This window comes from Helobdella robusta (genome assembly GCF_000326865.2).
Source record: "Helobdella robusta unplaced genomic scaffold HELROscaffold_25, whole genome shotgun sequence".
Lineage (NCBI taxonomy): Eukaryota > Metazoa > Annelida > Clitellata > Rhynchobdellida > Glossiphoniidae > Helobdella > Helobdella robusta.
The window spans coordinates 129,893-154,710 of NW_008704310.1; the positions used below are offsets into that span (position 1 = coordinate 129,893).

At 31.6% G+C, this 24,818-nt stretch overlaps 3 protein-coding genes across 3 annotated transcripts; all 3 read right to left on the minus strand.

Annotated features, from left to right (window-relative positions):
* Nucleotides 1-3,797: 3,797 nt before the first annotated feature.
* HELRODRAFT_172877 (hypothetical protein) lies at nt 3,798-5,852 on the minus strand (the record flags this gene model as incomplete). The annotated part of the gene is made up of 1 exon (XM_009019542.1): nt 3,798-5,852. The coding sequence occupies one exon, from the start codon at nt 5,850-5,852 to the stop codon at nt 3,798-3,800; it is 2,055 nt and encodes a 684-aa protein (XP_009017790.1).
* Nucleotides 5,853-6,432: 580 nt separating this feature from the next.
* HELRODRAFT_79615 (hypothetical protein) lies at nt 6,433-7,335 on the minus strand (the record flags this gene model as incomplete). Its single annotated transcript, XM_009019543.1, has 1 exon — nt 6,433-7,335. The coding sequence occupies one exon, from the start codon at nt 7,333-7,335 to the stop codon at nt 6,433-6,435; it is 903 nt and encodes a 300-aa protein (XP_009017791.1).
* A 6,313-nt stretch (nt 7,336-13,648) lies between these two features.
* Nucleotides 13,649-19,033, minus strand: HELRODRAFT_79600 (hypothetical protein; the record flags this gene model as incomplete). Its single annotated transcript, XM_009019544.1, has 5 exons — nt 13,649-13,706; nt 15,512-15,705; nt 16,679-16,829; nt 17,825-18,028; nt 18,648-19,033. Coding segments are annotated over 5 exons (993 nt in total), but the record flags the coding sequence as incomplete, so codon positions are not given.
* Nucleotides 19,034-24,818: the final 5,785 nt, after the last annotated feature.

The following is a 24,818-nucleotide window of genomic DNA, read 5'->3' on the forward strand; positions in this document are numbered from 1 at the left end:
CTCATCAAATGCAAAAACACTTGATTCCATAACAACTAGTGACTTATTGTCATCGCGTAGATTGTTATTTCTTGGTTTTGCTGATCTGCCATTTTGCCATCAGAATGCCATTTTTCACAATTTCTTAATTGTGATTGGCAATTTGCAATAATGACATATTTGCTGACAAATTTTTCTTGTTTCTGACCATTTATGTTTTGAGATGACTTTTCACTTGTCGCTTTGACAAATAATATTTTATTACTTTTAGTTTTGCCTTCCAAGGATCTTTCATAGTTACACATTTGATTTGTGAGTGTTTCAACTGTTCTTTCAGCCTTGTTTAACAATCTCCAACTTGCAGCAAACGAGAAATATTTTTCCGGGAATGTTTCAATTATTTGACACATCAGCAATGAGTCACTGTTTTTATCTTTTCCTAACTCGATCGACCTTTTAATCTTTCCAAAGATTCTTGAGTTTTGTAACATGAGAGACAACATCATCACTTTCATCCATTTATTATTTGCATGCTTTATCTTTATTAACTTTATCATACAATCTATGATGTTCTAGCCAAACACCACTGGCATTACTAAATAAACGAACTTTTTCATACGTTTCATCGGTTATATTGGTTGACAGAATTATCATAGCATTACAATCTGCTTTATTGTAATTTGTTCAAAGTAGTTTGATATTTTGCTTTTTTATCTTCATTTGATTCATCGGTTAATTCATCTGGACCTTTTAATTTGTCATTTACTACGTCCATTGCATCAGGGATGCCACGTAGTATTATTATACGAACTCTTGATATCCAGTTCAACCAATTACTTTCAATTTGACCTTTTTAATCAGAAGCAAAATATCGACTTTAAGAGAATGAGAAAGCACGTGTTTTCTCTTCACTTCAGTCTTCAAATAAAATTATTCGATATTTCTTTATTCTAAATTTTCTTCGTCAAATCAATTAATTGATAAAAAAACGTTATCTGGTCCCATAACCTGTTAAATTTCTAAATTGTTAAATTTAATAAATTAATATTGAAAAACATTAAAGGAAGAAAAATAAACTTAGATACGTTTTTGATTCGTTTATTATCCACCAGAACAACAAAAAAAGGAAAAGTGGCAAAGCAAAGAACATTTATCCCAAAGAAAATAAATGTATATCATGTTTTAAAATAAAACATAAAACTTAACAATCTATACGTGTAATCCAGTAATCCGTTAGTTCCCAATTCAAATGTAGATGCGACGTTCGACGCCCTACTGAGTTAGGACCGTCTAGTTAGCGTAACACCAGCCGTGTAATGCGGCATCAACATAACAGCCACACTCTACATTATATGGTCTACGTCAGAACAATACGCAATCTTCATAATAATATACTAAAGAGATTTTTTTAATTAATTTTTAATCTAAGTGTTAAATTGAACTTTTTAAAAGATATGTTTTATTGAAAACAAGTATATAAATCAGCAACGCAACACCGCTAGATGAATTTTATAACTGACGTCTTTTAATTGTCTTGTTCATGTAAGTGATTCCTGTGCAGTGTCATGAATTTCGGTATCAGTTTCATATTGTTGTAACCCTTGACGTTCGTCACTACCAACGCCGTTGTTATAACTTCAATGGTCTTTTTTCGTACACCAGTGTTGTAGCTTCCAACGATACTCAAATGTTTTTTTAATTCGTAAGTTCAAGATTTCCGATAAATGAACATAACTGCTTCAAGCGCAAACTTAGTTGAACGTTTATTCGAACACCAACAGTAATAGAAACATTAAACTAATCCAAGTGACTACATAAATCACATTTACGATTTATCTTTCTCTGTTAAAAACCTGACTCTTACTCTGAGGAAAAAGGAGTTCAGAAACTACATTTTAGCTTTAAACATGAACCCTTTAAACAACACGTTTACATACTAAGTCGTTTAATTAACGTTCAGTTCCGGAATTGGAAACACAACGACAAGTTGACTTACTTCAATACCAGTAGTGTGGTTAAAGTGTGGAAGGTTCAGCTTCGGAAGCCCTTACGTGCTGTAATTTTTTGGCTAGTGCGTATAACTTATAACTAATTTTGATAACATGGGAGGAAAACGCTGATTAAAATGACTAGAAGTATATCGAAATGACAAACCGATGTTTAATTTTTTTTTTAAATTTTCACATTAAAACCATAACTTAATGAATAATTTTTTAAACATAAGTTTTAAATTATGCAATAAATTTTTTATAGAGAAAATAATTTCAAAAGGTTTGAATTATATGTTGTTAAAAAATTTAAACAGGTTGTTGTAATTTTTCATCAAACCACACAAACTAAGAGAAACATTTTAGAATATCAAAACATTACAGCGGTATGAAGCGTTTCAAAATCTTAAAAAAAAACAAATGGGTCTGTTGTAATACTTCTTGGTAAACTTTTCAATGACTAAATATTACATATAGAACCTATGTTTTTTGCTCCGGATGCACTTACTTAATGTTTACGGATTTTTTTCTAACAAAGCAAATTTTTCGACCTTTGTCAGAAAATTACAATTCTTCTTTTTCTTAAATTAATAAAAGGTGGTTTATATTTCTTTTATGAAAAATTTTGTAAATGTAATGTAAATAAAAAGTAAATAGATATTATTTTTATATTTATGAATATTGCTCTAAAAACAAAAAAAATTACTTTAAATGTTAAAAGTTTTGTTTTTGCATTTCGTTAGTTATGCAATAGTTGAACATGTTCGTCAGTTTTAACGTTATGTCATAAATATAATGATATAAACTGAGAGATTTCACAAGTCCAAATGTCAACATTTAGTTTGGCGAATACGCTGCCAATTCAAAGGGACGCCCATAAATAACCGATAATTGCCGAGAGCACGTTGAATAGCAAGAGTGCTCCACCAGCGAGCCAGGGTTCGTAGGTTGGTTTTCTCTCCAATCCTTCAAAATTTTCATTTAGTTTCAGTACATTTTTCATATTTTTCGGTCGCTTATGACAGTGTATTTTTTTCACTGTTTTTAAACATTTGCCATATATAAATTTAAACAATTTTCTTCTTTTCTTTTTGACGAATTTCTTTCTTCGAATTATGACTTTTTCTAAGAAACAAGGCACCACAAGGTTTTTAGTCACATAATTGTTTTTCTTTAAATTGTTATTGAATGTATTCCATGAGACTTTAAAATATAAACGGGTTTTCAAGTTCGATTTTACATCTGGTAAGTTGAGCACAGTTAACCAAACATATCTCTCTTCGTTATGCAACAGTTTGCCAAGATTATTTTCAATATAAAAAGCACTACTGTTAAAACTTAACTGATAGTCTAAGATGTGAGATGAATTGTTAATTAATATTATTACATACTCTTTAACTGAAGAATTTAAAAGTTCAATATTTAGTTGAGATAGCGAGCTAATGAATTTAACTGCTCCGTCATTGTCATCTACAATTATTATTTCATTGAGAACCGGCTTAAAACCCATCTTCAAGAGAATTTCATATGACCATTGTAAAATTTTTAAACTACCGTAGACATGGTGTTGTATTGTTTACTTCAAGTATAGCATCGACGTCAAGTTTTAAAATTGAACTCAGGAGAAAATGCTAAGTTTTATTATTTAAATTTGATTAAAATAACTTTATATTTTATAATATACAAATTTAAAATGTTTTACAATATCCTATACAATGTATTTAAATTTATAAATACTAATAAGGACGTGATTTGCTATAATTAAAAATGAAAAAGTTTTACAAATTTCCTGAATGTGATCGCTCAAACTATACGAAAAAAAACTAAATTTTACAGTGTATTTGTATCTCCGTCAAAATTATTTAGTATCTCTTCATTAAATGGATATACGCTCTCACTGTCGTACCAATTTTCTAAAAAGTAATCTATGATGGGTGAAAAATGTCCATCTTCTTCTTTTTTGGATTCTTTGTCGTGAATCACACATGAGCTGGGATTAATCGAGCCGATCGGTTGGATAACGGTTTTTTCGCTTCGATTCTGATTTTTGTCTTCTGCCGCTTCCACAATTTCTTCTTCAACGCCAATTTCCATCTGAGGTAGCCAGGAATCAGTTTTACTTGAAGTGATGTAATCGGTTAATGTATCAGATAGGTCGACGTCTGCACCGTCAGTCAAACGGTTGTCCAGTTTATTTCGTGACCAGTCTTCACCAAACAACTTCTCTTGACTTTCACTTATTCGGAACGTTTTTGAAATAGATTTTTTTAAATATTTGTTTGATCTACTCTGGTTTTTCAATTTCGCCAGTGATTTTAGATGTTGTTTATTTTTATTGGCAATAGTACTTTCAACGTTCACGTACTGATTTGAACTATCCCGTGTAAGATATTTAGCAAATGCTGAGCTTTGGATTCGGCTCGTATTATTTTTTTTAGACAAATGATCATCGGAGTGAAAATTATTTTTAAATCTACCGTTTTCAAAGTAAAACAATCGCGATTGATTTACAGATCTCATCTTCACCTTAGAGGAACATATGAAATATTTATAACCGTTATTTTTATGTTCATCAGAATTGGACTCTGTTGGCGAATTAGTATTTTTTCTTATATCAGATGGTTGAGTGTTTAATTGGTAATTTACAACTTTCTGGTTTTCATAACATTGTATAGGTATATATTTTGAATTTTTGTTAATTGATTGAGATGAAGCAGAATTAATCGGTAGGTGATGTTGTAAAGGACGGTTTTCAAACATTAATATGTTTTGAGAAGTTTGAAAAACATTTCTAGGTTGTTGCAACGAAGAATGAATCCGTGGATCATATTTATAGTATTTTGAACCGACAGATGTTTGGTAACTTTCACAAAAAACAAAAGGTCGTTTATTTGTTTGATCCTGGTTGTTTGCAATCAACTCTTTGTTGAATTCGTTTGTGTTTGTAAAATCATAATTTGAAATTGTTTGGAAACTTTTAAAATAATTAATCGGAGAGCTAGAGCTTTCTAGGTTGTATAATTTTGAACCATCAAATTTTAAATCGTTTTTCTTAGTCAAATTATGTGACTTCACTATATCTTCATCTACAATGTTCCGGTTATGGTAAACACTTTGATCGGAAAAATTGTCTGGAACATCTAAAACAAATTGGCCATTTCTGTTGTTTTCACAAGCTTCCACTGCATTTTCAATGGCTGAATGGTTATTACCGAGATTTTCGCAAAATAATAACAAATCATCAGCATCTAGACCCTTAACTGAATTTTCGTTCTGTTGGTCCAGAGTTCTAAAATTTATTAGTTTATCATCACAGTCAAATTTATTTGTTAGCACGTCAGAGTTAGCACTGGTTGCTGGAGACTGATGCTGTTGTACACATCTTGCTGATCGATGAGTTGCCCATGAGGAGGAACAGAATTCAAAATATTTCCTGTTCTTGAAAGACAGTTCAACTTGTTTGTTTTGATTTGAGAGATTGAAACGTTTCCTAATTATTGAAGGTCTGTTCACTCTCCTGACGTGAAATGATGGCTGAGAATTATCCGAATCTTGCCAACATAATGACTCCGACCTTGACACCGAGAAACAACATTGGTTCGTCAAAGGGCTAATCTTGTCGTTATTTTCAATTGTCCTATTATCGTAATTATTGCCAAAATGAAAATGGTTATCGGAAATGTTTTTAAAATTTTTATTGCTACAAGTATTTTGAACATTTTTTTCATTATCAGTTGAAGAACTTATTAGTTCTTTAGAATTGGATCTAGATATAAAATAAATGTTTTTTGATTGTGTTTTTCTAGAAAAGGTTTGAGCGTTGTTTAAATTTTTAAATGTAGAACTTGAATGTGCTTTTTGTCGAATAAGAGAATTCTGGTCCATGCAATGTCATTGAATGAAATAAGTTTCAGATCGAAATATTGGATACGAACAAAACCAGAGTAAAATTTCAAAATGAAGTATCATCCATTATAATATATTGTTGATGAAATCAGCTGAAACTTTTAATTTAGAGATTTTCCACGATTGAATTTTTTTCATTTGTTCATCACACATGTTTTGTTTTTGATTATCTGTTGAAGTATGTTTAAAACATTTTTTTTCACTATGTCTAGCAAAACATTAGAATAAACCAAAATATTTTCAAGCAATACATTGTTTTTGTTTTTATTTAGCAGGAACGTAATTGTGTTCATAAAAACAGAGCTGCAAAACTTTGATTAGTTGTAAATTATTAAAAAATTCCAATAAATAAAAATGTAACGTTTAGATGTTTTTTAAATATTTCATGATCAAAAATGAAATTACTTTAAAATTGATGAAACCTTTTGTATTTCATTGTTTAGTTTTACACCAAAAAGTTAATTTGAGTGAGTTTACATTTCAATAATTGTTAATACATAGTACAAAAAATGTTAACAATTCAAATGTCAAAGTGGCAGTTGAAAATCAAAAATGTTAATTAATCTTCAATCCAAGGATCAAGCTGCAATGAATCAATATCTGGCCTCAGTGCGACGTTCCACGTAAAGGCTTGCAGAATGATTTTTTCAAAACATGTATTTATTTCACCTAAGTTCAAAGCTGCTTGTTCTTCTAAAACATTTTTGATACCTCTAGTTTCATTGAATGGCATCTTACCAGTTATAATGATGAATAAAACAACACCTAAAGCCCACACGTCACCTTTCTTAGGATCGTACGCTTGACCACTCAGTATTTCCGGAGCAGCGTAAGCTTTTGAGCCACAAAATGTGTCACTGAGGCAATTGTTGGGCTGTATATGTTTAACAAATCCAAAATCACAAAGTTTTATACGAGTACAGTTGTCAAAAAGCAGTAAGTTTTCTAGTTTAAGATCTCTGTGTGCAACATTTCTGCTATGCATATAGCTGAGGGCATTGATGATTTGGTTTAACCAACTTTTAGCCTGGGTTTCATCTAAGGGTCCTTTCTTTTGTATGTAGTTTAGCGCATCACCGCCAGGAGCGTACTCAATCACCATGTAAACTCTCATGTTTTCTTCAAAGAAATCGATTAATTTGATCAGATTAGGATGGCACAATCGAATCCAAATACTGAGTTCCCTTGGAAGAAATCTATCCAAATAATCTTTTGTTGCATGACATTTGTCTATAATTTTTATTGCTATTTTTGCAAAGTTAGCATAAACATCAACGGCTTTTTTAACCTTTGAGTAGGATCCGGACCCGAGAGAACCTTTCACGAGTATCCCCCTCTTGATCAAGTCGTCGTGGTATGAGGGCCTTTGCTCAATTCTCTGTACAACAAGTTGAGACGAATAGCAACGAGCCGTACATCTGTTGTGACAGTTTCTTTTACATGTTTGGTGAGCTTCTCTCATGAATTTATCTTCTGCTGAAAAATCTTGGCCGATGAAAGAATTAAAATTTGGGAAAACTTGCAGTTCGGAAAAATCAAAGTTGCTACATGGAGTGAAAGGCAGAGTCAAGTGATGCTCGTCGTTGTTTTTGTAGTCTGATTTCGAAACAATGCTGAACAGGTGGTTTTTGCACTGAATTGGAAATATTGGCCTGTGACTTTTTCTACGCTTTGGTTTGGACGGTTCTATGCTATAAGTTTCAAAATCGGGAACGAGTTTGCAGCAGTTAAGACAGTTCATCATTTTTAAACACGTTCAATGAACCAAAACTTTGACCTTTCAACGTGCATATAAGTTACTTATCAATCATAATTTATCAAAAAATTTGTGTTTTGTTAATTAACTTGACAGTTTTCATGGATTTGTTCCGTCTACTTAATACAAATAGTTTTCGAAATAACATTTAGAATAAGGATTTCGTAAGAAAGATGTTTCAATTTTGATAAACTTATTATTACAAAACTAGAATGTAAATCATTGTTTTTGTTTTTATTTTAAAGCGTGTTCATGACGAAAGTGTAAAAGAAGATTTGTTATTCAAGTCCGTAAATCATTATACAAAATGATTGTTATAGAAAGACTAAAATTGAAAATAAAATTATTGCTGTCAGATTAAAATAATCAGTTTCCTATAGATTAACATTTTTATTAGTTTTCCAAGTTAGTTTTTGAGAATTTGTAAATGTTCAACCACTTTATTTTATTAACAGAACAAATATAAGAGCAACTTGAGCAATAAACGTAAGTACTGATGAATTAGTTAATAAATAATTTGAATTGAAGACTCCTGACTAATTTTATTCAATTAAATAGTAGGAGTAAGTTGAAAGTTTAGGTGCTCAGCTACTATGAACCACAAAAAATGAAATACTAAAAAAAAACAATAAAAACAATCTTTTCAATTTGTTCAATGTTCTAAAAGGTCAAACGCATGAAAAATGAATGTACCCAATCTACATTTGTAATTAAACACAGAACAATATAAAGTAAAACAGATCAAAAAATATTTTCCATAGTTTGTGAACAAATCAAACTAACCTGATTCTTTTTAATTTAGATCGGGCTGATCTTGGGGCTCCAATCAAGAAAAACCGTCGGTACTTACTTTGTTAGCCCTTAATCTTAATATCATGGTAAAACTGCCTTTGGTAGAATCTAAGTTATTTATCAATTAATAAAAACGTCTTTTTCATCTTTTAATATCAAAATGTTCATTTCTATTTTTTCAACTACTCTTTTACAAATCAATCATGTACCTATAACTTGCCGCGGTTCGGCTTACAATTTGGCTCGACAAAATTCCAACAACATCTGTAAGATATGATTTTTTTCCAGATGAATAGGAAGAAATTCATGCATATATTTCATAATCAACTTGTTATGGTAAAACTGCAACTCATTTTAGCGTTTAACGGTAAAATCTCATTTCTGTAAATTTTCAATTAAAACAATACTTCTAACTTGTTAAAATAGGTGTGTTAACAAAATGCATTAACTTATACAACGATCAATAAAATTTTCATAGCATTAGTAGTTTGATGTCAATAAGTTGAAAATTTTCAATCTGACGAATGACGAATAGAACTTTTAGTATCGTGATATTTCACAACGTAATGTTTGGGCCACTATGTTACCAGTAGTTACTGTGTTATTACGCGCGTTGGAGCTCTTTGGAATGCTCTGTATCTTTATCGCATTTAAGCGTTTAACGGTAAAATAATATAATAAAAGTAAAATAATTAGATTAAGCAAAAGGGATTTGTGATAGATAGGTTTTTTCAGTGTCATGGGCACTTTTTCTTAATTTACATTTTTTTTACTTTATCTTGGTCATGTCAGTTCGTTTTGTATGTTTATTTACAGTTTCAATTTACTTGTGGTGAATCGTTAGCATGGCGGTTACAGGATTGACTATTTCAGTGAGAAAAACTGTTATTTGAAAGTTTGAATTTTGTGATATTGCTAGAAAATGTTAATAAAAAAATTCTGAGTATTGACCGGTTGTCAAATTTAGCGATACGTATGACTATAAAAGCAATGTTTATTATGTAGACAAGAAAATGTGATATTGGTGACAACTTATACAACTCAGTATTAAATGGAAAGAAGTTTTACGATAACAAAGATAGAAAATTTTCATAAAATCTATTGTGATAATAACAAAAAATCTTGAGAATGATGATTTGAATAAATATCATGATTATCAGACGAATGGTGGACTTCGAAATAGTAAACTAGTAGCTAATATATCGGTTTCTGTGGACGAATGAATGAATGTTAAGGATAGAATGGCTCGAAAATATAATGGGCATTGTGTCTATGCATTGGCAATCTTTATTAGCCCTTAATTTGGCAAAAATGTTTATCCAAGTTTATCCAAGTGTATCCAAACATGATCGTGTGCATAGCCTTTGATGCAAAGTATAAAGACGTGTCTAATTCTATATAGTAACGCATGAACTGAACATACTTCGCTCATCTTTATTGCAATCTTCATTATTATTACTGTTGTTATTAGGTTTTTACTACTATCACTCTTACTGTTACATTTTTTAATACCATCGCCACTATTACGACAACTACAACAACAACAACTACTACTACTACTACTACTACTACTACTACTACTACTACTGCTACTACTACCACCACTACTACTACTACTACTGCTACTACTACTACTGCTGCTGCTTCTGCTACTACTACAACTACTACTACTACTACTACTACTACTGCTGCTGCTTCTGCTACTACTACAACTACTACTACTACTACTACTGCTGCTGCTTCTGCTGCTACTAATACTACTACTTCTACTACCACTGCTACTACTACTACTACTATTACTGCTGCTGCTGCTTCTACTACTACTGCTACTATTATTACTACTAATAATACTTCTGTTACTACTACTGCTACTTCTACTGCTATTAATACTATTACTAAACATGGGTTTCACTATACAATTTCAGGTTTTATCCGGATGCTATAATCTTCAGTAAATTGGAGCTGGCACGCTGTTGTTAACATTCTCATTTTAAACACGTTAAACACAGTTAAGATTACAATCATTCAAATTATACCCTTGAATTGGAAGAAAAATATATGTACGAGATAATATCGTGACCGATAAAAATAGTTTTAAATAGTTTTAAAAATTTTTAACTTTCTTTGTGAAATAAATTTTATTTTAAAGAACGATACATGAATGGTTGTAACCATTCATTCTAGATGCACTTCTTAGATGTACCAACATTGTATGTGATTACAAGTCAATTAGCTCACCACACACGAACAAACAGAACAGTGCAGTACAAGACCAGGTTTCGTCTTCTCAACACATAAGTGATGTCACTCGAATAATATTTTGTACTTGTATGAAGTATTTAAGCTTGAATTTATTAAATATATTAAATGATAAATTTAAATTTGAAATTTAATTGTGTCAAAAATTTTTTATTCAACAATACTAACATCAATGTTAATGAGCTTAGTGACAAATAAATTATTCACACTTCACCATAATGAAATGAGCATAATAATTATAAAAATAATAATAGAGGTAGAAATAATACGGATGACAAACAAAACACGATATTCATTACAGTTCCAATTGTCATAATTCATCTTATTGTTTCGTAGTCTACTTTATAAATAAACTAAACTAAATAAATAATAAAATAAATAAAATAATAAATTAATAATTAATAATTATAAATTAATGATAAATTATAAACTTTCTCAAGAAATTTTTTTTACATTCTTTTGATAAATATCAATGCAAAATTATATATATCAGTAGACTTTATGATCAAATAATATAATTATATAATAATAATAATTATTATTATTTTTAATTATTATTATTATTATATTTTTTTGCATGTTGTTCACCGGACAAGTCAGTCTATGTAAGAAGTTCGTTAATAAAAAAAATAATAATAGTTAAAAAATAATATTTAACGTGTATGCCATTTGTGAAATATAATATTTAAAGTAATTACAATTAATATAGTTTTATGTTATCATGTTAGTTCAGTTAATTTTTATATAAATAACAATTTTATTGTTATCATACTTTATATTTATTATTATTTTATTTTTTCAGTTACTGATGCTGAATTTGTTGGAGTTTGACTTAATGATTGCCCATTGGAATATGGCATTGGATGAATTTGAAGTTTGAAGTTTATACTGTTGTTGTTTTTTAAACTGAAGAAGTTGTTGCGTTGGATGGAGAGGTAGTTGTTTTTGTTGTTGTTTGGTACTGTACGTACGTTCTCAAATGTGTATCTGTTTGTTAGCGGGTAAGTTTTGGTTTCGTGTGTATGTGTGTGTGTGTGTGGGTGTGTGTTATAAGGAGAGTGAGTGTGTTTGTGTGAATGTGTATCTGCGTCGTGTCGTGTTGTGGTGTGTAAGTGCGGGTCGCATCATTATTGCGCGAGTGTGATTTTGTATAGCTTGCATGTTCGTTGCATACGAGCATCCATCTTTCATGAATTTGTTCTACACTTCAAGATGATGATTTTTTTCTAAAAAAAAAGCATTTGTTCTTCGTGTTACATGGCATAATTTCATTACAGATTTCTTGCCTCCCTTATTGCAAATGATTCCATGATAAAAATGCTGTCCCCGACAGGAATATTGCATTTTAAAATTTCATGCTAAGATTTGTGTCTTTATTTCAAACAATACATGCCAGTCGACGCAGATAATAAAAAGGCCATGTCTCGCATTCTTGTTATTGCGAATGCTATCTGTCTGAATCGTAAAGTTCATCAGATGCATGGTGCGGTGTACTGTACAGTGTGTATGCATACAGAATGTAGAGAATTTGTAGCACGAAAGTTTAGTTGTAGTCAAGTAAGAAGTGATATTTTAGCAGCTTTGTATTAGTCAGAACTGCACGATGAAAAATTTAAAAAAGTGTTTGTAAAAAAATATTTTGATGAACGCTCATATTTTCGGAAGTTTTTTAATGAGAAAAAACGGAATATAGTGTTTTCATTGTTTTCAGTAACATCATTTAGCTGTCGTAAATTGTAGTATCATAAATGTTTCGTCGTATATCAAAAATTTCCAATTTGCAGCTTGTGTTTGTTGTCACAGTTGTTAACCTTTGACGAAAATGGGTTATATGGCAGAACATGAACGAAATAGTTTCACCGTTTGGCAAAACTCCTATAAATGTTGGCTGGATAATGTGGCAAGGATAAAATTCGATCGCTTAATTTGCGAGTCAACGTCACGTCGACAACATCAAAACAATGTTTGATGATGTCAAAGTTTTGTGTAATGATGTTTGATGCCCTGGTCGTTATGAGTTGGTGTATTGTGTGTTTGTGTCTTTGGGTTGATGCTTGTATGTGTTTGTGTTTACGTGTTGATGTTTGTCAGTTTATGTTCTTGCTCCTATTGGTCAAATATATTTTTGTTTATTGTGTAATTGTTTTTTTTATCCTCGCAAATGTTTATACTTTTACAATTCCATGTTGTGGTGAAAAACTTTGTTTTCCGCTTTAAATGTCAAATAAATTTTCCGTATCTGAATGATTTTTTACGCAAAGTTTTCAGATTTCGTAGAAACAATTTCAAATAAAAAAATTGAATAGAACAACATTAAAGTCATTTGAAAGTATGTGAATTAAGACAGAGCGTTCCTCTCGGCGTTGTTGTCATCATCGGCTTCTGTTTTCGTTTGACTGGTGGCCGGTCGCTCGTCCTTCGTTGATTTGCTGCAGAATTTTGTCGATAGTAATGTTGCAACATTTTTTGTTTTGGCTTTCTTGTCGATGTCTTTAGTGTTTTCGTTGAGATTGTTGTCTGCGATGTTTTTGTTGGTGGTGTTGGTAGTGGCAGTGGAAATGTTTTTGTTGTTGTTGGTGCTACTTGTCTCTTTGAGACTGTTTGAACGATATGAGCTGAAATCGCGGAATGAGTGTCTGTAGAAAAGATTTTTCTTATTATCACTTGTGTAAATGTTATTGTTATTTCTGTTATTGAATGTATTGATGTGTTTGATGTTGTTTTTATTCCAGTTGGCATTCAAGTAATTCACATTTAGTTTGTTTTCCTCCTTGCCACTGCTGCTGCTGCAGTTGTACGACAAATTTTTCTTCAACTTCTGACGCCCATAATGACAAATGAAACTTTTATTGTTGTTGTTGCTGCTGTTGTCATTACTGTTGTTGATCTCAATCATGGGGTAGATGCAGTGCGTCTGTTCGGTGGTGCTGAACCTGCCCATGTGTGGCCAGAAGGTAGGCGGCTCCAATGGCTGCCACTTTACACACGGCATCCAGCGGAGAACGTACTTGAAGCCGCTTCGAAATCTTCGAACATTTTTTTTATATAAAAGTCTAATAAAAAAGTTGAAATAGATCATTTTAAATAATAATTAGGAAAAATTTTTTTAACCATCTAAGCTGCCTCTTGGAAGACTAAAGAACGAGAACGTGAAAGAACAATGTTGCAAAGAGATCAAAAATTGATTTGAGGTTCTGGAAATGGTAACAGGAGAGGAAGGGGGTGTTGAGCAGGTTTAAATATGAGGTGACCAAAAAAAGAACTGGGATTTAATAAACCTAACATGAAAACTAGTTCAGCTATGACGAAGATAGAGGAACAGATGGCAGATAACATCAAGCAAGGAAAGTGAAACGGCAATTAATCAGATGAAGAGGAAAAAAACACTAAAAATCCGTAAAATAACTGCAGAAGTACTACAATACACAGAAGAAAACACGATTAACTGGCTTCACAGGGTAATGAACACGGTTTAGAGAGAAGAGATTATCTCAGAAAACTGGATAAATACAACAATAAATTTAATTCACAAGAAAGGGGATGGAAAAATATGCATAAAATTTAAAAGGAATAAGCCTGCTTAGTGTACCGGAAAAGGTGTTTACAAAAATAGTTTAAATCGGATCTGTGACACCATAAAAGGTCTTAGAGAAAACCAAAGTGGATTTTGAAAATGCAGAGGATGCTCTGATCAGATTTTCGAGCTAAGACAAATAGTGGAGAAAAAGATAGAGTTCATTGAAAAAGTTTACATGTTTCATAGATTTTGTCTAAGCGTATGATTCCATAAGAAGAGAAGAAGCATTGAAAATCTTCAATAAATGTGGGCACATCTAAAGATTGTGTGATTGATCAAAAATCTGTATGGTACTGTTTTGGTTAATATATGAGTGAAAGGGGGAGAATCCGAATGGTTCCAGAAAAAAACTGGTTTCAGACAAGGTTGCACTTTATCACCGATCTTATTCAATATTATTCTGGACTACATACTAAAAAGACTGAAAAAAAAAACTAGAGGATCTTGGAAAAGCGTCACCCCGATAAACAAGACGGGTGGAATTGTAGAGGAATAGAAAAGAACAAAAGCGCTAGCATGAAGCGTATTTCAGTTACTACACACCAAAGTTTTTCAAAAACATGATATTGAACTAAAAGTCAAACCAAATACCTATAATACTATGATGGTCCCAGTTTTGAAATATGGGACTGAGTCATGGGTATTGACGAGAACAATGGAAAAAAGTGCAAGAACATGTGGATCAGAAGAATGAAGAATGATGCGCATTGGCTACAAGGATCATGTCACAAGTGAGAAAATCAGGAAAGGAACAGAACAAATGAATATTAGTGATACTATTAAGATGAGTAAATTGAAGTGGACAAGACAAGACATATGATGAGGATGGAGGAGTTCAGAACACGTAAGAAAATATGAAAGTATTAACCAGAACCAGAAGGGGAAAGATTAAAAAGTAGACTTAAAACAAGTGAAAATGAAACGACTGTCTTAGCCAAGATTTGGAATAAGCTGGGCTATCATTACACGGAAGAACTACTAGAAAAACTAGATAGAGTAACACTAGAAGAGATTGCGAAAAACAGAAACGGATGGCGACAAGTCATTTTGGCTTTTTTGACTAGAGACCACCGACAGAGGAAATAATTAAATATAATAAAATCTGCCCCTTACATAAAAACTATTGTTCATTTTTAAGTATTACAAAATTAAAAAAAGAAAAATTTAAATAATTTTGTAAAAATGTTTTTGTATCAATTCACAAAACTGGAGCAAGCTGAAAACGCGACGACAATGTAATGAGACAGAACCAACTTGGCGTTCATCCAGCAATAGATGATGGGGTTGTACATGGAGTTGCTCATTGCAATCCAATAGATGATGAGGTAGAAGTGGTGGAACCAGGGCATCATGGTAACCTCTGGCTCCAGATGGATTAGCAGGACAACATTTTGTGGCAACCAGCATACGGCAAATATGGTCACCACAACAGCCAACATCTTTACAATCTAGTGAAAAGATTACACGTAGAATCAATTTGATTACTTTAAATTAGCCAATATATTTATTGAAATAAAATATTAAAGTAAATAAGTAAATAAATATTATTAAAGTATGCTTGATTATCAACGAAAACTTGTAAAAAAACATCATAGAAGATTCATTTATTCTTGTAATTTAAAAAAAATTTTTTACAAATTATAAAATATAACATGATATCACCGTAAAACAAATGAGTCTAATACTTGAAGTTTTAATGATTTCATGTCAGCATGTTTAACCTTTGCTAACCTAAACATATTTGCTGCAAAAACACACAAAACATACAACACAACAGAGACAGCAAAGCATGGCTTACAGTAACGTAACATAACACATAACATAAGACCAGGGAACAAAACACCAAGACTATTACAAACACGTAGCATGAAAGTCAAGCAAGCATTCAAGAGAAACAAATGTATGATATTTTTAGTAAATTTTAAACTGGAAATGTATTCTATAAATATCTTTTTTTACCATATCTAAATATCGATCTATCAGAAAAATGAAACGAATGTCAAACTATGTTTTGAACTTGACTGTTGAAAAATGTTTCATTTATGTTCTAAGTACAACCATTTATTTATTATTGTAATATTACCTAAAAAAAAAATGAGATTTTACATTATGACCTTTTAGTACTGTGATTCATCTCAAGTTAAAAAGTGAGTAACAGAACTTTAACTTTTAATTGAATAAGTAATAACATACATACAATTATGTGGTTATTTATTCTCTCTGTATTGTATTAGTCAAAGGTATCTTAGTCACATACAGTCTATAAACGTTTTTGAATTAGATACAATAGGATAGGAAAGGATAGAAGAGTTCCTCTTAGCAATTGAACCCAGTAACTGTAACGCGGATCAAGACAGCATCATGCAGCTGTTTCAATACTAATAATTATTAATTTCATAAAGTTAAATAAACTGGACTAACTTTCTTCTTGGACTTGATGGTCTCCTGGTGTCTGGCGTTCACCTCCCCTATCATCTTGCTCCCTCCCAACTCGATGGCAATCCTCACGTACGTGAAAAGCAGAACGATGCAGGGTACGATGTACGTGAAGAGGAAGAAGAACAGATTGTAGCTGGTTAGTTGCGAGTTTGAAAATAATTTTAAAATATTTATTCGAAGTTAGAATTGAATCTTGTTTCAGTTTATAGAAATTTATTTTGTAAGAACACGCAAATGATTTAGAATAATCAGTTTTACAAATAGTTTGTAACGAAATTTTAGGAATTTTTAATACGTTTTCACATTGAAATTAATGGATAAAATATCAGTTTCAAATGATTTTAAACATATACATAAACAGATTTTTTAACAAATTTTTAGTGTTTTTTTATTGACCCTATGTTTATCATTTTTCGACTGACAATCAAAAGCAGACTTCATTCTCAAAATTCGCCAATGGAGTTTAATTAAATTGGGTTACATTACAAGTTTGGTTGCTTTCCATGTTAAATTTTGAGCGTCAGAAAACATGTACTCAGCTTTACAATTTAAAATTCTTTTGAGCAAATTCATTAGACAAATATTTTGTATGTTTTGTTGTTTGCATCAATTAGCCTAAACAAATTTTAATCTATTTCTAATATATATTGCATGAGCTAGTGAAGTATGACGAGTGTGTTTGCACATGGTTAATGGTTAATCAATTTGCAAAACAGTAACATTTCCTTTTTGCCAGTTTATCATTAATAATAACATTAATGATAGTGTCAAATATGAAAAATAATGTTTGGAAACGTGAGATTTTCTTACTTTTTGTATTTATATGTTGGTAAAAACGTGATACTAATACATAACGTAACGAGGTTGGTACCAATTTTAAAAATAAGAATGGAGGCATTTATATTGGTGGTGAACGGTGGTGTGACCTGTGGAGAATAACTATTTTCTGTAATTGTGAAGTAATTAGGGTGATGATGAAGATGGAATGAATGACAACAACATCGAACAAAAGATTTTTTTTTTGCAAAAATTCACGAAACTTTTATTCTATCTTCTCATAAAATTTTGAGGTTATAAAAATTAAAAATATCCAAAATTCCGAATTCGCCTTGTTATAACAAAATTTACCTGAACTCGACGTTCTTCAATTCAGTTTCATTTGGAAAGTTGAGATAGCAGACGGTTCTGTTCTCGTTCGTGTGTACGTAGATCCTGGCGAAGACGATGTTTGGTACGGCGATGCTGATCGAGATGACCCAGATGGCGAAGATGACCGCTAGGACTTTGCGAGCACTGAGACGAGGTTTCAACGGGTACACTATGACCATGTACCTAAATGCAATATTTTTCTGTTGAAAGTTAAAACTCGATTCGTATTCTTTGCCTAATTAGATTTTTTGAGATCGCTAGATGCTGGTTTAAGAGTTTTGGCATCCAGTGCAGATGTTGAAACGCGTTTTCAGCTTAATGAATTTACTGATTAGATAAAATTGATTTGGTGAAATAAACTTGAATTTTGTTTTGTAATTTTAAAATTAGAAGCAGACCAAGTTTGTTAATTATTAATATGGAAAAGACCTAATAAGACCAAACATTTTTAAGATGTTAACATTTGAAACTGCGTTCATATTGATGCGGTTTGAAAATTCTTTTGTTGAAATTTATTAATTTTTAAGTTGATCAATTAAACTTTTAAAGAATTTTCAAATGGACTTAAAATTGACGTTCTCGATAGCAAAGTTTTTGTTACAGAAGTTCTCTTTTTACAGATCTTTTTTGGAAGAAGCTTCTTTACAAAGTCTCCTAACAAAATGTCATGGGCCGCTCTTAAAAAAAAACCTCTACAAACATAATGTATGAAAAGTTTAACTTCAAAATCAAAATTGAATTATAAAAATGGAATTTTTGAAATATTATTCGTTGATCAAGCGGTTCATTCAAACAGAAATACCTGTCGAAAGCAATGGCGATGAAGGTGAAGACACTGGAGGAGATGGTGCATGGGACGATGAAGTGCGTGAACTTGCAGTAGTAGCTTCCAAACGGCCAGTGGCTGCGGGCCATGTAGATGAAGTTGAACATGGTGTTGAAGATGGTGATGAGAGCGTCTGAGATGGCCAGGTTGACCAGGAAGTAGTTGGTGACGGTCCGCATGCGTTTGTGGCCGACCACGATCCAGATGACGATGAAGTTGCCACCGGCGGCCACCAGAACCATCAAGAGAAAGAAAAAACCGTACAACACTTCAATGTACCAAGGCATAATGTATGGGTTGAACGAAAAAGTCTCGTTGTATGAGAGCGTAGTTAGGGAGGATGTGCTGTTGTTGTCTGACATGTCCAGTAAGAAGGAGTCAGGCGTCCAGTTGGCGAGGTCCTCGTTGTCCATCTCTGACGGGTTTTATGACTTGTTGCTTTTATGAAAACTCAATAGTCCACAAATCATTCCGCTTAATTTGTTTTTAACAATTCAGTTTTTGGCAGGTTAAGACTCTTCATATCTGATCGATTTAAAATATACTTAATCAATAATTAATGTTTTAAATATGTTACATTGTTCGGATTGGTTTTACTTCGTTACGTTAAGAATGTACATGCACCCCGAACGTAGCTCGCGTGAGTTTAAATGAACGTCTATTCGTAAGTAAGAGTGTGTGAATGCGCGTGTGAGCAAACCGACGTGGCAGCATCGCTGAGTGCAGACCCGTGTGTGACATGTGTTTGCCGCTTTCAAAATGTTGAACAATTAAAATTAATTAAAAGTCCTCAGCACTCGAAAGATCTCCACAATGTAAAATGTGTCATCTCTCAGTTTGAAAATTTTTTTCGCCGGTCTAAATGAATTATTTTAACAACTCACTTTCTAGCAGTTGATTAAATGTGATAAATATATTCGCAATATTCGGTAACTTACAACCAAATGATTAAAAATCGTTGTAATAAAAATACATTGAATAAACCTGCAGAGAACGATGGCGATATTAATAGAATACGCTTGTAAAGTCTTTTATATTAGCACAGTTGTAGATTCACTTACACAGACACACACACACAAAGACACCACACACACACACAAAGACACCACACACACATACACACGCACACACTCAGGCATGCACATACACACAAATAGTTACATAAATATTTAGACAACGTTATCCGACCAGAACAAACATCACCGTCAGTTTTTCAAAATAATAAATGGCTTAGGCGGCAGTGGTAATTTAAAAAAAAAACGAGTAAATAAATAAAAATTATAACTATGACGACAGAAAATTTGAGAAAATTTATATTTATGGAACTTTTCACTGTAGCAAAAAAATATTCAGAATTTTATAACATAGTTTGTTTTATTTTTAAACCCAAGAAGACGGTGTCATGATATGGATCGATGAACAATGGACGATGATGATGAGGATAATAACAATGATGATGATGACGATGATGATACGTTAGATAAAAAAGAAGAAGATGATGATAATGATGATAGGCTAGAAAAGAAGATGATGAGGATGATGAAGACAAAGACCGGAAAAAGATTAGTTACAATCTTTACTCATTGAGACCACATTTTTTATTCTTGTTTTTATCATTCATATTATCATTGATGACAATAATAATAAATAATAATAATAATAATATAATTAATTTTTATAGTTTATTTTACTTTCATTAGCGTGACGACAGTTGTTGATAGTATGTGGCCAATGCAATTTCACAGATCACAAAATGACAACCAGAGTGACTGATGCCGTTTCATTTGCATTTATATTGTCAGTCGCTACTGTCGGTCAGTCGGCAGTTGCGCTTAGGTAAATTTTAAAAATTTTGAAACTCGGTTACAGAAAATAAAAAAATGGTATTCCACTGATGTGAGTTAACATGGTACGTCGCGTTGAGGAACAGAATTTTTTTATAAATTAACTACTAACAAGGTTGACTGGACTGAGTTGGACATCACTCTTCGATGGTAGTATTTGTTATGGTTGATTGATATTATATACATTCATGTGATATAACACTGCGTAGTTAATTCTCTTTCAAGTACGACGAAGAGTTATGAAGAACTCGCGATCACATGGCTCATTAAAATAAGTGTGAACCGATGCATCACACACACACACACACACACACACACACACACACACACACACACACACACACACACACACACACACACACACACATATATATATATATATATATATATATATATATATACACATATTTTATGTGGTAAGTAGGTAAGGATCTCTTCGCTTTCGAACACAATCACCGCAAGACTAACTTAGTTAAACGTTTTAGTACTTCACAGCAAATATTAAACCCTCAACATTTCAGTAATTTTATTTAAAAAAAAATAATAAGACAAGCCCAAGAGTAAATAGGTTTGACAGAATAAAAGGAATTTTTTTTATTCAATTTTTTTTGTAAATTATCCACACTGAGATTGTTTACGCGGATTTTTGGACTTTGAAAGAAAATTTTTGAGTTTCTCAAACGTGGGGCTTAAAAAAATGTTGAGAGATCTTAATGGGGAATACATTTTGACGAGTTAATTAGTAAAAACATGTTTGTGGAAGGATCGTCCAAATATGAATTAATGAAATTTTAAAACAAAAAAAAATTGCAGAAAATAATTATTATCTTTCGCAAGATATATTAATATTATTATTATTATTTACTGATTTCAGTGAGTTTTATTTAATTTTACGTTCAAATAATAGCCTATGTCACTTTTTAAACTCACAAAAATCATTTTTAAAATGTTTTTTTTATATAAATTGAAATCTCAATTGCTCGTTTAAATACGCCTGGCCATACATAGGTACCCATCACAGGCATTGTACGTGACGGGCGCCGTTCACCACAAAACTACCCATCTGACTGGCATTTTAACCTGATTCAGTTTGTAATAATGTTTATTTTTTCAAAAAAAATTTGTGAAAATTTTTAATTTTGAAATAAAACTGTTGAATAAATATCATCCAAACGTCATTTCTGTCATTTAAAATTAGTCAACGTAACGAATGAATCAGTAAAGGAGTTTAACAGCGCATCAAGTTACCCGAATTTATATCTTTTTGCAAGGGCATTAGTGTTATTTTCATTTAAATTTTTCTTCCGTGTAGATTACACAAATTGGGACTGTATGAAGAAGAATCCTATTTTTCTAAATTTTATTTTCAGTGGCCTACTGATTAAGAATCAAATATTACTGAAATTGTTTGCATATACCTATTCAGCTGCAACTCAATTATGTTTTGAAAACGGGAAGAAAAATTTCTTTACTCTTGTAATATTATTAATTAAATTAGCCGAGCAGACAGACATGAGGTTGATTAGGATTCGAAAGTCGTGCCTACCCCTATTCCCCAGCATGCAATGCATTCAAGTTTGAACGTACGATGCAAAATTGATGAACTCTTTGTTTAATTATCAGACATCCGAAGGGATGTTCAACCTGTATGGACTTTTTGCACGTTTTTATGCTGTCGGTTGTTTGTCTGTGAAAAAAATTGCGGAACTAGAAGGCTTGAAATGGCTAGCCTCTAAATGAACGCGTTTTGATGAATGACAAATAACGTTTAACATATTATGCCATTTTAAAAAAGAAATTGTTTCTGACACGTTCGCGGAAAAACTAACAAACATTCAATAAACATTAACCAATTAACTAAAACTTCTAGCTGACCAGCGACCCATGTATCCCGGCTACATTGGAGTGTGCAGATCTGTTTATCACATCTACAATAGAACCGAGTTTGTATGTCTATGTGTGTATGTATTTATGTAAGTATGTATGTATGTACGTATGCATGTATGTATAATTGTATGTATGTGTGTATGTATGAGTGGCTATTGAAATGTTTGTTTGCATGCATATGCATCCGTAATGCAGTTGCAAGCGGAAGAGTCAGGGTATGGGCATGCATAATTGAAACATTTCGGTGAAGAAAATGCATTTTGTGCACGTTCTCAACTGACTTTTATGAAATATGCCAGTAAAATTTTTTATTTTAACGACACACCAACACGCATCACAAAATTTGAACCAGATAATCGAACCATTTAAAGCACTGATCATTGTTTATTACTTGTAAAAATTGCCTGAATAATTTAAACTAACTGATGAAAAAACAATTACGATTGAATGAATAAAAAACTTAAACAAACAAATTAGAAAATTATTAAAACAGAATGAATGTTTTTTGTACAACATTCGAAGTTTGGGAAGAACGTGTAAGAAGCATTCGCAGTATTAATACCGACAAACCTGATTTACTCTTAGCAAACAATGAGACTCTGCTACACTCGTACAAGAAACTAAACACACACACACATTTACAGAAACACACACAAACGAAAACACGCTCACACAAATACATACAGAGTTTTGTACTATATTAGTGTTGAAATCAAAATTTGTAGTATCTTTGCTTTGTCAACAAAATTGGAAAATATAAAAAAAATAAAGTAAAACTAGAAGTTGAAAATGTTGACTATTAATTAAATAGTCAAAAGTTAAATTATTGAATTGATAATAGCTATTAGTTTAATTATGGCTATTTTTCAAGAGCATAAACAATGTATGACGCTGCATTTGAATGAAAACACCACACACATCTTACCTAAAGTGCTATAATCATTTTTATATCAACAAAACATTTACATAAACTGTACAGACATGCGTAGAACGAAAAGTAGTTAATTATTCATACAAAACTTATATAAATCATGCAAATGAGATATTTTTTGATCTTCGGGATATTATTTTACAAAAAATAGACACTACACCAGGTTTAATACACATGGAAGTTGATTAGAGCTTATAGAGTCTAAAATGAAGAGTTCACGTATTGCTTCACGCTCATATTCAATGATGATCAATACCTCCACCAACTCTTCATGAACACATAGTTTTAAATGAATACGCTTTGGTGGGTGAACAATCAATTAATATCTTCATGGCAGTTGTTAAAGTGAAAATTAACTATTTGTATTTTAATTTAATAATTAGTTAAATAGCTCATTTAAAAATTTATATAGAGTATTTTGAATAACAGCCTTTGGAATTATTATCAGTTAATTGTCCTTCAGTTAATTTTAAAAGGAATTATCAACAAACGCATACAACTTATGTGAATACACGTGCAGACAAACATCAGACTCGTTGTACATCGCGTGTATGCTGTTTAACCATTATTATATGATACTACCTCGCCTCCTAAAATTATTTTTTCTATTAAAAATTTATTCAACCTATACCTGAACTAATTACGTGACTTTGAAAGGCAAGCTCAGTCTATGAATCTCAAATTTCCAAAGAGCTTCAATGTCATATTCGCGTAATAAGTGGCGAAATCGCACACTCCATGCCATTATTATTTTCCATTTCATCACATCAGTAAACAACATTTGAGCAGCATGAAATGATAAAAAATCATCAAAAAATGCATTCGGTTGATGATCGGTTGAGAACATCACGTAGTACGACATCATGGGATCAAAAATTTAAGCCAGCCGATTCTTCTTTCTTGTTTTAATGAACGGCAGAAAAATTATGAAAATTTTTTATCAAAATTATTGGTTGCTATGTATCAAACTAATAAACATTTAATAGATTTTATTTTAAATATACAATGAATAATTTAAACCATTCCTAAACTATTCAAAACGCAAAAAAAGATTTGATTAAATTTTGAATTGAACTACAAAAATATATGTGAAAAGTTGCTAAATTTTTGTTAGCATCGTTAATTTTTTTCAAAAACATTCTCAAAAGAGTAGAATTGATTAACATTTCTTTAGAAAAGTTTATTTTTTCAAGAAAAAACTGCTTAGGTAAACCATCGCCAACAAATTGAAATAAACAAACAATCTCAACCAAATTACAAAAAAAACAAAAAAGTTTTTGTTCAAAATTTGAGCAAATAATGAGACCTACAATCTACTTATACAACTCAAACAACACACTGCTGAGCACAAATTCATGTTCACGAAGACTTTTTTAGTTCAATAACATGAATCTAACAGCAAAGTTTGAATGAATTTGAGCCACACTTTCACTACGTTCATTACATTTTTTGGCAATCCACGCCAAGGTAGTCTTTTTCGCAAAC